The following is a 17,024-nucleotide window of genomic DNA, read 5'->3' as shown; positions in this document are numbered from 1 at the left end:
TGTTGATTCATTACAATAGTTCATACATTTTCACGTTCTCTTATCCTCTACCTTTGTAAAGCTATTATTTCAAAAAGCATTTATATTATGAGAAATGCATCGAGAAGTATCTTCTTAACAGAAAATGTTCTCTCTCTCTCTCTCTCTTTTTCTCTCTCACACACATACACTTTTCAGTATCAAAAGAGGTATGTATCATAGCGTTCTTTGCATCCCCGAGTTTTCTCTTTAAATGAAAAACACATGCATACGTAAGAGACATATTATACATAGATGAATAAATGAACATACATATAATATATATATACATACATAAATATTATATCTACATATCTGTGAGCTTAGATCTACATTTTACGTATGGTTTTTTTTTAAATAAAAATACAAAGTAATAATAATAATATCGTTTGAAAAGTTTTTTCTAACGAACAAACAAATATATTTGTTTGAATAGAAGGAGAAAAGACGACAACGTTACTTAAAGGATAACTTTTGAAATGATCATCATAGTTGCAAACGAATTGTACTAGAGGAAATGATAAAAAAATCATACCACGTTTACGGGAAAACAGTGATAGTAAAAGGAAAAATACTAAAAGAGGTAGGATAAAAAGAAGAAGAAGAAGAATGAGAAGAAAAAATAAAAAAAATATGTAAGATACACGGAGGAATGGAAAAAAAAGGAAAAGGAAGACAAAATAAGGAGTATTAAGAAAAAAAAGAAAAAGGAAACGACGAGTCGTTTTACGCGTGACGTGTCGCGATAGATCATAAAAAAAGAGAAACGTCAACGTTTAATCTGGTCGCTTGGTAGTACTCGAAAAATTCGAAGAAGAAAAAAAAGAAACTCGGAAAAAAATAGTCAAAAGTACGAGTAAAACGTAACTACGTACTTCGAGGTGGGGTTCTCTGCTTCGGGGTTTTTTTTTATTTTTATTTTTCTTCCTTTTTTTCTCTCTCTTCAACCATCGAAGTTTTTGTTTTTAATGCAACGTTTCATAGTTCTTTTGACGGGATAAACTTCGATAACCTCGGTTCGCGTAGCACCGAGTACAGGGCCAGTAATACACCGTCATTTATTGGGGGCAGTAAAAGTTCAACGTGAAAAAGAGGTTAAAGGCCGTTTAAAATGAAGTGATGTTAACGCACGGAGGGGCACGCGTTATCGCGTTTCTGAGTCGATTGGAACGCGTTGCGAAGCTTTTTTTAATTTTTTTTTATTTTCTTATTTTCTCTTTTTTTTTTTTGTTTTTTGTTGTGTTGTTCCTATTTCAAACCCGTTCCTCTCTGTCATTCCTTTATCCTCGTAATCGTAAAACAATGGAAAAAGCGAACGATGCTGGGATCGTTAAAAAATTTAGTTTTTTTTTTTATTTTTTTTCGTCACTGACTTCGTTACTCTTATATATATATATATATATGTATTTATGTATTTTTGTGTGTGTTTTTTTTACAAAAATTCGACGAATTCTAACACGTACCCGTCGACTTTTATTGTCACCTTTTTATTATTAGAATTTTCGTTGCAACGGAAAAAATCGTTCGATTACGAAAAAAGAAAATAAAAAAACAACAAAAGATGAAAAAGAAATTACGAAAATTATTTTCGAACGGAATGAATTTTTGTTAATTTTCTAAATCGAATTGTCGCGCGAATAAAAGTGGACGGACGTTATATTATAAATATATAAAAAAAAAAGAAAATAGTTTCTCTCTCCCATCAGTCGGTGAAGTTTTATCGAAAGTAACGTAAAAGAGATAAGGGTACCTATGGGATATGTCGTCCGTTCCTATTTTATATCTAAATCGTTGTTACATCCTCGGAGGATCCCTATAGCGATGCAGCCAAGGGAAAAAGATTAATTTTAAGCCATTTACCGTGAATAACGCGCATTAATTCTCCGATGAATCTCTCTAGCATCCATCTTTTTCTCTCTTTTTCTCTCTGTCTATCTCTATCTCTCTCTCTCTCTTTCTCTCCTTTTCTCTCAACCATTTTCCTAACACCTTTTCTCAGGATCTTCTACCTTCTACGTCTGGTAAATTTATGACCTACGTTCTCGATCCTTCCAAACTAACGTTTCATACGAGTCCGCTACTATTATTTGCCGGGAGAATGTTTCATCATTTACTATTTTATTTCTTTTTCTTTTCTATGTATCTTGACGAAATTTTTGTTTCTTCAGACCTCCCCCACCCTCTCCGCCACCGTCTCGTCCACCTATAATAATTTTTGTCTTCGAATTTAATCGATGTCAAATATATTGTCAGCTCGTTGCACATACATTTTTTATTGTAATATTATCATTATAATATTCGTATTATGATACAAAATAATAATCAATGATTAACCCTTTTGAATGATTTGAATACTTTTAACTGAAGTGTTTTCTAGAGACGGAAATAATTTATTAATCAGATTTAATTATTTATCAGATTATTAATCAGATATAATAATCAATTATATTTAATAATTAAAAAGTTTTTTGTTTCTTTAGATAATTTTTAATGCGACAATAAACAAAACAACAAATCAACGTTACATTACTTTTCATTAATGTTGACAATTACGTATAATCCACGCAGGTAACTTTTACCAAACGCATATATGCGTCCATATCAATCAAAGGGTGTTAATAACGAACAGATTTTGAAGATAAGTAAAATATTGAGTATTATATTGACAAAGTAATACACAACATTTGTCTTTCGAATTGTCAAACGAATGAAATTTAGTGTTTTGGGAATCATCCCGTTTGCTTATTCTATGTTAAAGAGAGGGTAGGAGGAAGAGGAGGAGGAGGAGGAGGGTATTCGCGTATAAACGTGTTCCTCCTATTGCACGTGGAATTCCAAAAGCGTTCACCGATTCTCTAGGCCGACCCAGTATGCTTCGGTAACATATCTTCGGTCCGGTAACTATTTAAGCGGTAGGTTCGTTTCTCGGGTCGAGTGCGCACGTAAATTCACTCTGGGACGTTTCAGGGAGAGAGTGAGAGAAAGAGAGTCGAATAGCAAGAGAGATAGAGAGATAGAGAGAGAGAGAAAGAGGGAAGGAAAGGGAAGGGAAGGGATGGAAAGAGGATTTGGGAAGAGGTAGGAGGAGGTATCGTCGTTTATCGACGAATCGATCGTATTCTGTGTACATAAGCATCTATATACGTCGTTTATAATCCATATAGTGTCGACTTTCTATCCTACCAACAGGATCTTCTTCCTCATTTTATCCTCCGAAAAGTTATTCGCGAGATGCTTGTTTTATTTTTTTTTTTTTTTAGCGCTATTTATCACTAGGAAAATATATTTTTTGTTCTCATACGTCAATGGGTAATGCATTTATCAAATATCATTCGTGACAATTAATAAAATCTTTGTTCGTAATGAATAAATATTCTTGTATTATCATATCGCAATAGTAAGCTGAAAATATTTGTCAAATAAAAATTCTTATGATATTACATACTGCAATAATCGAATACAAATATTTGTCACTAGGAAAATCATGTTTTTTCTACGTCCTAAAATTCTCATCAAATATTCGAGTAAATTAATATGACGATAAAAATTCTTTACGATATTACATACTGCAATAATCAATGAAAAATATCTCGAACTACGAAAATCATTCTTCTAACGCGTTCTAATAATTACATAAAATATTATAAATAAAACCTAATATAGAAATATAAATATATATTACGATCTAATAACACTTTGCGATGAAAATAAATCCACGAGAATTTAAGGGAAGATATTTTTTACGAGCGTACACACATGCTAGTATAGAAACAAAACAAAAAAATAACAAGAAAAAAGAATATAATTCCATATGTGGTAAACCACAGAGAGTAGTATGAGATATCCTAATCGCCGATCGTTGGGTTGGTCGACTAAAGAGAGTGAGAGAGAGAGATAAAGAGAGGTTGAGAGAGAGGGGGACGAGGGGGATGAAGGAGGGTGGATCTGGGTGGAGGAAATCACTTGAGCGTTTAATAGCTCCCTACCGTGGGTTCTCGGATGAGTTACAGCGGTTTCCATTGTTTCGCCTCCGATGCCGTGCTAGTCCTTCTATATCTGAATACATACACCACAGAGAGACATATACACACATACAAATCTATATATATATATATACATATACATATATACATGTATACAGAAGGATACGTGTGAGCATGACCAGGTATCTCTGATGGTGTTTGGTTGTTTCTTCAGCTGTGTTCCCTACGCCAAAAGCAGAGAGGTAACTGCAACAGCAGAGGGCACCGTGCTCGTCGGTGGGTTTGGTTCACGTAAACCCTATCAAAACGAGCTTAGGCTAATTTGCAATTTCCGTCGTACGTGGAACTCGTCGACGACGATATAACACATCGTCTCTAACTGACCCGACGCTGGCAAAAGCAACGTCAGAGAATGTCTACGCCTATGTAAATCCCAATGCACGCGGTGCATCATCGACTATGTTGTTACTCCTACGTTCTCCTTGCTTCATTGGACAAACCATAGAATACATTTTGATCGCATTATTGCACAAGAATGATAATGATAATGATGACGATAATTACGATGATGATGATGGTGATGATTACGATTATGATAATGATGATGATGATGGGAAAGACATGACAAAAATTGTAATTATCTTTTTATCTGAGATAGGTAAGAAGATTTTTATGAACTAAGATGGGAAATGTAATTATCGGTTTACTCGTTAATGCTTCTTTAATAACGTTGCTTTATAAATTTCTTATTAATCGATCCGGTATTCTGATTTGCATTTTATATATACATATTATAGTATATATATATCTTTGTAGGTATTTTTATTTATTTGTAAGAATATATAAATCAATTTTAATAAATCTCGAATTTTCTTAAAACAATTTTAAGAATAGAACAAATTTGAATTTGTCAATTATTAAATTACAAATTTGATAGTATTACAAGTAAATTATAGTAGTAGTTATAATTACAAGTTAAATTACAAATTTAATAAGTAAAAAATTAGTAGTAAAAAATTTATAAGTACAAAATTAAATTAAAAAAAAAAAAAAAAAAAAAAACAAAAGAAAACAAATTTAGTAAGTACAAATTTAGTGTAAAGTATTTAGAAAACATATTATATTTCTAAAAAAAAAAAAAACTAAAATGGAATATTTAATTCAATGTTTATCTTAAATAAATAATTACTCACTAGAATATATAATATACAAGAGTAAAGTATTATATAGAACACAAATTTAATTTCTTTTAAAATAATTATAAAATTATACAAATTTTCTGTATATAAATACGTATAAGATGTCCAATATATAATATTTCAATCCAAACACCTCGGTCTATATATTAATTCAATTTATAATTCCATGAGAATATTTTATTTGATTTTCTTTCATATATATATATATATATATATATATAACATTTTCAATATTATATCATAATTTTTGACCATATATGAATACACTTTGGTATACTTCAATGAATATATTAATCTTTCGTATCGTACCTTAACATGACAAAGTGTGTTATATACATAAATTTATGTAGCTTTGTGTCAGTAGGCGGTGAGGGTGGGTGGGTGGTTGGTTGAAGGAGGGGGGATTTATTTTGTAAGCGCACGCGCATTTATCCGCGTCTTAATCCTCCGATACTCTCTCGATATTGATATCGATTATATATATATATATATGGGCAGAGGATTGATATTAAAATCTCACGGGCCGATGAATTTCGAGAGGAATTAAAAATATTGATATATTCTCACGGCTATATCTCGTACAGCTTGCGTTCCGTAGCTTTAATTAAAATCACATTTCGCGTACGCGAGAGAGAGAGAGAGAGAGAGAGAGAGAGGTAAACTTTCCAAGAGTGAAAAAGATAGAGTGAAAAAGCAGAGGAAGGGATGAGAAGGGAGAGGGGGAGGGGGAGAGATAAAGATAGAAGTAGTTAAAGAGAGAGAGAGATAGAGAGAGATGGAAGAGAAAATGTACGAAATTTTATTAGCAGACGGTAGACGATGCTACTACGATAGTGAAGTTATTCAATTTCTTTCTTTCACTCTCACGTTCTCATATTTCTATAATACTTTTCCACCTCCGAAACGATACTCTCTTTCTCGTTTTCCTACAGTCAAAAAAAAAAAAGGAAAAGGAAGAAGGAGGAAAGGAAAAGTGGGTGGGGAAAAAAGAAAAAAAAAAAAGAAGAAAAGAAGGAAAAAAATATGGAAGAGTAAAAAGGATTTAAAAAAATATATATATGTAGAAAGAAAGTAAGAGAGAGAGAGAGAAAGCAATTATAATTCGAATAATTTTTTCGAGGGTTGGGAAAAGTGTCTAAGTGTGGGACGAATACGATGTTAATTTCGAAGAGCCGAGGGGGAAAAAAACCTCGTCGTTGAACATTTTTACGAACGGGCTAAGCCCCCGTTCGTAGTGCTCAACCCCTTTCAACCTCCTCCTCCCTCCCGCCGCAGCCGTCGGCTTTTTTGTGAGTGCCTGAAAAGAGAGTGCCAGAGAGGGAAAAAGAGAAAGGGTGAGAAAGGGAGAGGATTGGTTGAGTCGAGGGAACGGAAAACTATTCTCATAACGTCCGAAACCAGTCACGAAGCGAGTTCGTACATGCTCGCTACGTAAAACGTTGCCCTCGCTTGGTTCAACTTTATTCGATCGATCCTACCCAACGATAAACGCCAGGATTTGCGCATGTGCTCACGAATCATACCGAAAAGATTTGCCTTTTTGTTTTTTTTCTCTTTTTGTTTTTTTTTTTTCAAACGAATTAACGATACGTCGTACGATAATTTTATATGTTTATATATATAAAGGATAGAAACGATAGAAACGACACAACTATATAGAAAAGGAGTAAATAATATTATTAAATTAATTAAAGTAGTCAATAATATTATTTAAATAGTTATTATTATTATTATTATTATTATTATTATATATATAAATAAACGTCGACTACAATTTTATATTTATAAACGATAAAAATGATATAACGATAGAAATGGAGAAATATATATATATTATTATTATTATTATTATTATTATATATATATAAATAAACGTCGACTACAATTTTATATTTATAAACGATAAAAATGATATAACGATAGAAATGGAGAAATATATATATTATTATTATTATTATTATATATATATATATATATATATAAACGTCGACTACAATTTTATATTTATAAACGATAAAAATGATATAACGATAGAAATAGAGAAATATATATATATTATTATTATTTATTACTATTATTATCGATAAATATATATCGAGAGAGAAGGGTAAACTTGTTAAAGAAAAAAAATTATTTAACAGAGAAAAAAAAAAACGAAAAGAAGAAAAATTGATGCAATCCAATTGACAAATAAGCGAACGAACTGGCAACTTCCTATAAAATTTGATTTTATTTAAATAATTCGCTTATCGCCTTTTCACTCACCGCGAGGAGACGTACGAATGAACGAACGAACGAACGAACGAACGAACGAACTGCTTTGATAATTTAATCGGTCCCCTCATAATTGCCGAGCGGCGAACTCCGTTTAAACTCGTAATCGACAAAATCTCCTCTCGATAAACTTCCTTTCGAGATGTTTACGTCGTTTCTACGGAAAGTCTTCTAGCCCCTCCCCCCTCCCCTTGTTCACCCCTTTATTCTTCTTCTTCATCCTCCTCCTCCTCCTCCTCTTCCTCGTCCTCGTCCTCGTCGTTCTTCTCCCGCTTGTACAAATTGAAATTACAAATTTTCTTTTTTTTTCCCCTTCTTCTTCTTCTTCTTCTTTTTCGTTTCCTCCTTTTTTTATTTTCTTTTTTCTTTTTGAGTATCTTATCTCTTCTTTTCTTTTCGACCATCTGTCACGTACGTTGTTTAAAATGAAAGAGAAAGGAGAGGGGAAGGAAAATAAGTGGAATAAGATACGGAAAATTGTAAAATGAAATATGAGAATACACGTTGATCTTTCGAGGTTTAGTATGTTTTTTTATAAAGGAAAAGAAAAAAACTGGAAAGGAGGAGAAAATATAAAAAAGAAAGAAGCAGAACATCTGTTTTATCCGGACTATATCAGACCCGAATTATCGTGTAGGGAGATGAAGGCATATACGTGGAGAAAATTCAAATACCGGGGATAGAAGAGGAAGAAGAGGAAGAAGAGGAAGAGAGAGAGAGAGAGAGAGTGAGAGAGTGCGAGAGATATATTTCTTCATTGTAGGTACTTTGTCAAGGTAGGAAGTTGGTTTACTGCTCTTTAATTAAAAGATATTATACGTAATATATCTTTCTTCGTGTTACAAGATCCATCCGCAGAGTGTTTTCTAAGTACTTATTTACAAGGATAAACAGGAGTTGAATTTTAATAAATCTGACTTCCTTTAAATTATTATCAAAGTAAGAAATTTGATTTTTTCATTATATCGTCGTTGCACAAATTTCGTTACGTTTAGTTTGGTATTTGGAAAATGTTATTACATTCGTATAAGAAACACGAAGAATTTAATTAAATATATATTTATGTAAATAATCATTTATTAAAATAAACACGGTAGTTGAATTTTTATGATGTGGCTCTTTTTTAGAAAATATTCTTTTTTAAATTACTCAATTACGAATTTATTTTATATATATATATATAATATAATATTTTTTTTGTAAGTAAATACTTATTTACAATGACAAATAAGAGTAGATTCTTAAATAAATGAAACGTTTCCACAGATAAATAATTATTTACGAGAAAATAAACGAGAAGTATATTAATATTCCCATAAAATAATATCATTACTCTAAGAATATGCTTTTTTCATTTTTTTTTTTATAATACAACAAATAAATTTATTTTTCCTTGCGATAAGCTTAATTAAAAACAAAAAACCCCCATGAAAAATAAAAAATATTAGAATCGTTTTTCATTATTGTACACGAAACATTTTGCTTTGATATAAAAAAAAAAAAGCGTGAGATATAAAAATAAAAAGTAAGTAAAGATAAAAAGAGATAACGATGAAAATACAAAAATAAAAAAGAACAGGAAATAGAGGAAGAAGAAGAGGAAGAAAGAAAAAAAAAAAGAAAAAAATTAAACGAGTCCCTTCTAGACGATTAATTAGACGGAGTAAGATCCCCTCAGGCTTGAAGCTCTTTCAATCGAGCCATCTTCTTCTGTTAATCTTCACCTTCGTTCGTTCCTGGAAGAGAAACTCGTTTCGTTCTAAGAAGGAGAGACATGAAAACAGCTTGAAAGTGACTTTAATATTTAAGAAGCAGAATGCAATGGCGTAGTTATGTACATTCGACACTTGCGACGCGACGAGCTTTTCTCTCTGCAAAAGGGTCTCTTCCTTTCTCCATCCCTTTTTACCCCTTACTCGTCGTAGTTTTCGTCGTCGTTTTCGTCGTCGTCGTCTTTCTTGCTTTTATCCTTACTTTCTCCTCTCGTTTTAGTCTCGAAGAAATATCGCGCTATGTTAGAAACGTACTACCACCCCCACCTTCCCCTCTTCTCCCCTTCCCACCCTCCCCCAGATGAGACCGAACTATTTTTTATCTCTCCCATTACGTAAGAGTTGAAACTAACTGTTATAGAAAACGATGGTGGGGCGGAAGAGGGGGATATGGACAAATATTCTCGTTCGCAATAAAATACCGAGTGAGACAATTTTAAACGCTCGATTTAAGCGAATTTTCTTTCAATTTAATTTGAAACTTTTTCACATTTACGATCGATACTTCATTTTGTTATACGTTCCGAACGTATAACAAAAAGGGATCTGTAAATTAAAAAAAAAATTAAAATGGAAAGAACCATTTCGAAAGTGAGGATAATATAATCGAAATGGAATCGTTTGAAAGTTATTTTCAAAAAAAAAATATTTGTTTTATACTTTAATACAAGTCTATCTGTTATTTGTCTAAATACAAAATTATATTAAATCAAAAATTATTCATATATATATAATGTCTTATTTATTGTGCAGGTTATGGGTAGATAATAGGTAGAATTGTTTCTCTGTAATAACAAAGATTTTATTTTATTTTGAACAAAATAATAATCGAAAATCGACATTTATTTTCTATATATACATAAAAAAAAAGTAACAAACGCGTCTCGTATACCCATAGAAATTTAACGCGTTTAAAAATGTAACGACACGGGAAGCGGCAAAAGTTGAAAAAGTGGGAAAGATATTTTCACGCGAGAATTAGCCGTAGTTGCGTGTAAAAGTAGTAATGCGCGCGAATACGAGCGTTTGCTGGCACGAGGAACGATGCGAAAGAAAGAGAGAGAGAGAAAGAAAGAAAGAGAGAGAGAGAGAGGAAGAAAGTTTCAAAAGAGTAAAAAGAAAAAAAAATAAATAGGTAGGTTGGGGAGGAAGGGAGGGAGGGGGTAGGGCAGAGTGGGGGTGGGATGAAATAAACAGAAAAAATATGTAGGAGGTACGTGGCAGGTGTGAGTTAGCACGAACGTCATGTACACATAATATGCCGCAGGGGGTGTTACGTGAAATAGAGAAACAGAAATAGAGAAACAGAAATAGAGAGAAAGAGAAATAGAGAATGGAGAATGTTGAAGGGGAGAGAGAAAAAAAAGAAAGGGAAGTAAAGTTTGCCAAGCTTTCCCTTTTTATTTTCATGTCGATGGTAGACGAATGCCCTGCGATAAACAGACGACGACCATTACCCGCGATGCAGTATGGCGTCGTTTTTCTCCCTTCGTCGAGAAACGTCTACGTATAGTAACGAAAAAGGGAATAAAAGAAAAAGAGAGAGAGAGAGAGAGAAAGGTACGGTGTGAAGGCACCAAACGTCGAAGGAAAAGGACGAAATAAAAGTGATTCCTGGTCGTTTCTACCAACTATCCAGTGGACCATACATCCTCTCGTTTCTACCAACCCCCTCATCCCCCTTCTCACACTCTATCATCCCTTAATATTTTTTTTTTAACTTCCTTCTTTTATCTCTTTATTTATTTCTTTCTTTCTCTCTTGCACTTATTCAATTTGCACACTTATTTCAATTTGCATAGGATCCAATAATTTTTATTATTATTATACGTACACGTACTTATTTATATTTATATTTATTTTTGTTTAAATGATTAATCATATTTAATAATTTTGTAACACAAAAATCATTCTTGTTAGTTATTATCGTTTAATTAATCGTTACAACTTGTATATGTTCTTCTTCTTTTTCTTCTTCTTCTTGTTTAAAATAATTAATTATATTTAATATCATAGACGAATATGTCAGTGATAAAACTTCTAAAATCTTCCTTGTTACTTAGCTCTCGTTACGTAACACCGACCAAACGACAAATTGCGTTTCTGCAACGACAATGAAGCACCACCGGTCACGTAATATCGAAACTTGGAAAGTGCATAAATTTCGAGTTAGCATGCTCGGGCGAGCGCATCGTTGCTGCTACTGTTCGCAGTGAAATACCGGCACCGAGATATTCACGTCCGAGGATCTCGTATTCTTGTTTGAAAAATATTCCAAGAATGAAAAACTTTTGATACTCGCAAAAGGAAACGCATTGGATTCGTATGCGATGACACATAACGAATATAAAACAATATTATTTTACAGGCGTTAAATATTACCCTCGAATATTTTAATTTTTTAATAATCCCTCGTTATTAACGAACGATCAAAATATCATTTATTTATTATAAAATATTATTAATATATATAAATATATTCAAATTAAACAGAGATTACTATATAATATTTCGTGTTATCAATTATTATACTTTATTACTTTATTAATCTTAAAATAACACATTTCTTTTGATTATCATTACAGAATATACTTTGGATGATAAAAACGGATGATTCGATAGGAACAAGTGTAACCCGTAAGTAATATACAATTAATATTTATATAAAACAATTATTATTTAATTATTTATATAATACAAGAGTTACGTAATACACGAAGAGACACATAGGTGTATCCCCTATGATATAGAAATCTATTTTCTCATGGATGTAGTAGTAGTAGTATTAGTAATAGTAGTAGTGGTAAGACAAGACGAGGTTGCATCAATGATGCTACCGACAATGCTTAAGCAATTCATCGATCCTTAGTACAAGACACCATACTACTATCCAACCCTACTACCCCTTGCTATGCGTTACCTCCTATATAACAACATTATCGTTACTCGATAAGACTATACGTAGAGAAACATGACATTATAGCTATTATTTGGATTCACGAGCTACTCCTAGATATACGATCCCGAACAATTCCTCATTGTTCCATCTAAGCAATAGAATGGCAACTCTTGCGATAAGATAAACATGCTTTCCAACAACGATTGCTGCTATTCTTCAAATCTATCAAACGATCAGAGAAACCCTTCTCAAGTAGTGATCTTACCTTTAAAGTCTAATCACTCTACGACGATAAAGTTTCCCCCTTATCGTACCCAACAACTAACCCTTTTAATAGAACGGAAAGAGAAAAGAGAGGGAAAGAGAAATTCAAGTGGAACAATGGTCGAATTAACCAAACGATAATCTCAATTATTCGAATAGTGGAAACTCTGGAAAGCCACTTGGTTTATTTTCTTGCAACTGAACAAGAATGTGCCGTGCGAGATGGTATTTAGAATGTAAAGAGGTACGAGAGAGAGAGAGAGAAGAGGGGGTTGAAAGTGTGTGTTTGTAGTATCGTAAATGGAGACTTGCTGAGACCGGGGGAGGGGGGGAGGGGGGAAGGGGGAGTAAAACAGGGTGGTCGTTAGCTAACACACGAACTCGATGCTTCCATCGTCGATGGGAGAACTTCGAACGTTTCTGTGCTTGTTTCGCGTATGCATATATTAAAGAGTGTTGGGCGATGGCGCGAAACGCATAAATTTCGTAATACTTAAGTGAGAGAGAGAGAGAAGGAAGGAAGGTAGCAAGGTGAGGAAGAGGAAAGGTGAGAAATTTAGATGTATGTCTACTAACCACGACCGAAATGGTACGGTGATAATCGCACAAAAGCCGACGTTACTCTAAAACTTTCAACTTCTGTCTCTCTTCCACTTCTTCTTCTTCTTCTCTTCTTCTTCTTATTATTATTATTTCCCTCTCTCTCTCTCTCTTTCTCGTTTTACTTGCAATTGCTACTACCTTCGAGATTATTCGCCATGTTTTGCAAGGTAACTTGTAACACGTCCTAGAACTCGTCGAAATGTTTCCACTCGCGTTTACACTTGAAAACCTCCAAGACCAGCTCATTTTCTCTTGCGAGTCCCCCTTTCTCGTCATTTTTTCTCCCTCTTTTCTTTTCTTTTCTTTTCTTTTCTTTTTTCTTTTATTTCTTCGTTTTTTCTTTTTTCTTTTTCTACTTTTTACCTCGCTCCATTTTTCTTTCTTTCCTTATTTTCACTTATCCTCATTTTCACACGATCGCTATTTTTCCACGTACCTATTATACCTACTACCGATCGTTACAATAATTTCTTCAATGAGAACGATTTCCGACTATTGTTATCCGTGATAATGTTTAACAAAAATAAAGTACTCGAATGGAGACCAAAAAAAATCATTCGACGATTCGAATAAGTATAATAAATTTCGTCGTGAATTTTCTTCTCGTTCTTTTTTTTCTTTTTCGTATTAATCGCGTTCCTCCTAAATTAGGTGTAAAATTATACGAATTTCTCGACGTAATTTTGTTCGACGTAAGACTAGGACAAAATTTTCGCGAGAAGAAGCCAGCCAGAGCTGTTTTAATAAAAGGTTTCGAGAAATTTTTTTATCTTGTTGTTTTTTTCCTTTTCTTTTAACGACACACGAATAAGCGATAAGAAGAAGAAGAAGAAGGGAAGAAAACTAGCGCGGATTCGACGATTTCGAAGAATGGAAAAAAGGGTGGGAAGGGTGGGAAGGGGGACTGATTTAGTTCGCAGGATGAGCTGGGTAGGGTGGGCTGAGGTGGGGCTGGGGTAAGGGATATTTCTTCTCGTGACACGATTTTGACGTACACCGAAAGGAGGTCAAAATCTTATGGCTCATGCTCGAACGCTTGCTGGCGTATCGCCGAATGAGCCATTAAACCGACCGTCGATGTAGAACAACGTATCTCGTAGCTTTTCCTCGACGACTCGAGGATCTATTCGGTAGGGAGGGGTGGGGAGGGGGAGGGAAGGAGGGATGAAGGAAAAAACCTCTGTCTTTCTTCTTCTTCTTTTCTTACTTTTTTTTCTTTTTTAATTCCCGAATAAAATGCGTGCACGTAAGATATTAAAACCACGTTCATCGATGATTGCTTTAGTTTTGTTCAATATTTTTACGACTCTTGTATATGAGTCTCGTCAAAGTATGCGTAATCCTGGATGACACGCATATTAAGTAAGGGTTAATCAAAAGTTCGTGCGTTTTTAAAATGAATATTTTCAAAGTAAAGTTTTAACGCAATGAACGCACACACTTTTGATTCATTCTAATATTACAACGAAATATAAGATACAAATTTGTTATTTAAATAATAAATATAATCAAAATAAAAATGAATAGATATTTAATATACCTTAATATTATAACGGTTCGTTTAGAAAGTGTGATCTACGTTCGTTTGAATATTTATTTTTTATTATTGACAGTAGTAACATCTAACAGACAGAAAGTTAAGTGTCGTAAAAAAATTAAAAAAAAATTGATTTAGATAGCTATCAAGATAAACGGTACAATCGTATACTTTTTTTTGTTAAGAAAAAAGAAGGAAAAAACACGAGAGGAAGATTCGTATAAACACGCAAAGGAATAACAAATATAAACTAGAGTATACATTTAATGTAATATCAGAATAGAAGAAAGATCGATGCTGCTTGGGATATTAAAAGTGGGAGTAAAGTCAGATAGATAAATATCAAAAGAAGAGGAATAAAGGATAAAAGAAAAAGCCTTGGAGACAAAGTTTATCGTAAGCTGTAAAAGGATGTTCAGAAACATGGAAACAGAACCCCAGAGAAACTTCGCTTTTGTCTTCTTTCAACAGACTTTATCTCTCTCTCTCTCTCTCTCTCTCTTTCTTTCTTTCTTCTACTTTCTTCTTCTTCTTTCTATCTTTCTATCTTTTCCTACCTACTTTCTTTCTTTTTCTGCATAGCTCGTAGACGTCAAGAAGCAAGATTTATTTCGCACGATACGAAACGGAATGCGCGAGGAAACGAGCACTTCGAACGACCGAACGGGAAATGGTAATTGTTCCTAGCTTGCCGATACGTCTGTTCGTTTGTTGATGGTGGTGGTGGTGGTGGTGGTAGATTTGTCGATATATCGATGACTCCCCTACACGTTCGTTCCGAGAAACACCAGGATATCTACGATTTTTACCACCCCCTTCACCTTTTAACCTTTCTACCTACCACTTGTATTCTGTTTTTGCGATGCGTCCATCTCTACTCATTGTCAGAGAAAATTAATAAATCCTGCAAACGTATGATTCAATTTTAGTCGATGTTCTTCATCCTTCTCCTCCTATTTTTTTTCTTTCTTCTTCTCTTACAACCTATTTCTCTTCTACGAAACTCGACGGAGGAGATCTTTTCCAATCGATTTTTCATTTATCACTTTACCTTTAAAACCCGGTTAATACGATATTGATAACAACTTTCGTATAAATTATCTCGTTAAACGTTAATATTCTTTCTCTCTCTCTCTCTCTCTCTCTCTCTCTCTCTTGTTTTTATTATTATTATTATTATTTATTTAAAGATATGTGAGAGAGATACGTTAGTTTTTATTTTTATTTATTGTATTGTTAAATATAATATTAACAAGTTTTCTTACATTTTAATATAAATAAAAATGTTCAACAAATACGAAGATTAATTTCCTACAATTGTGTAGGAATATTATATATCAAGAATATACAAGAAGAATGCAATTAAACGATTGCATTAAGATCAAAGTGAAAATATATATTTTCATTTGAATATATAATTCAATATTTTTATTACATTTTATTTATTACGCGAATCACCATAACGAGAAACACAATGTAAAATAAGAAAATTCGATAATACAATTCTTATACATTACGCAAAACAATAACAAAATTATGAGATAAATCGGAAAGATGATTGGATAGAAAAAAAACGATGAGAGAAAGAGAGAAATGAAAAAAAAAAAGAAAAAGGATTTTCTTTAGGACGACCGTGATGTCGGTTGGCGATGAAGCGTGAAAATTCGTATAATCTTTTTGGATGGAAGCGTCGGAAATGACGTTTGGGGGATATTTTTAGTCCTTTTATAGGAACGTTATCGTGGTTCTGGTGGTGCTGGTGGATTGGTCAAGCCAGAATTTATTGCTCGTCGATCGAACTCGTTCATGACGATGAATCTTCTCTCTCTCTCTTACTCTTTCTCTTTCGCGTGCAAACATACACCCACCCACCCACACACATACACACACACCTACATACAAAGATAGTCTCTACATTTCTCTTACAGATCCCAAGCAAATAGGAGATAATTTATTCGGTGGGTGAATAGCGCGGACAGAGTTGCGGATTCGCAATAATAATGCAACGTTTGCGAACTCAACACGCTCGTGGTTTCAACCGAGCGTGATTTCATTCTACAATGTTTCCACGATTTTAATGATCCAACTATGATCCGGATCGATCATCGATCGAAAAAATGACCAGAAAGTGACGGAAACGGATAGAGACGAATGGATTGAGAGAGATAGGGAGAGAAAGAGAGAAAGAGAGAAAGACAATGTCATCCTAAGAGACCTAATTCAATTTTTTAATCTCTGTCTTGGGAATCTGAAGTAATGACGAAGAGAAGCTGCTGAGAAGAGAAAAGTTTCACCGGCTTTAAAAGATGACCCAGCACTGTGGTGGTCTATCGATCGTTGACCTAGATTTTAAGAATTTATTCTCTCTCTCTCTATCTCTCTCTCTTTCTCTCTGCTCTCTCATTCTCTCCTTCTCTTTTTCTCTACCTCACGATAGCCACGCAACGACCGTATTAATTAAATTAATATGTTCTA

At 33.4% G+C, this 17,024-nt stretch overlaps 1 protein-coding gene across 9 annotated transcripts in view; it reads left to right on the top strand.

Moving 5' to 3' along the window:
- Positions 1-17,024, top strand: part of LOC122514185 — a 155,780-nt gene that overhangs the window by 50,481 nt on the left and 88,275 nt on the right. For 7 of the 9 annotated variants that reach the window (XR_006302983.1, XR_006302982.1, XR_006302981.1 and 4 more), the window contains one exon: positions 11,832-11,883. Coding sequence is in view for 1 of the 9 variants with exons in the window: in XM_043630852.1 (XP_043486787.1) it covers positions 11,832-11,883 (52 nt within the window). In the remaining 8 variants the exon portion in view is untranslated. Of the gene's footprint in view, positions 1-6,600; positions 6,613-8,226; positions 8,251-10,406; positions 10,410-11,831; positions 11,884-17,024 lie in introns of those variants that run through there. The other 2 variants (XR_006302986.1, XR_006302985.1) reach the window with 2 other exon arrangements.

Source organism: Polistes fuscatus, unplaced genomic scaffold (genome assembly GCF_010416935.1).
Source record: "Polistes fuscatus isolate 324 unplaced genomic scaffold, CU_Pfus_HIC Scaffold14, whole genome shotgun sequence".
NCBI lineage: Eukaryota > Metazoa > Arthropoda > Insecta > Hymenoptera > Vespidae > Polistes > Polistes fuscatus.
The sequence above is the reverse complement of the archived record's forward strand: the minus strand, read 5'-3'. Positions and strand labels throughout refer to the sequence as shown.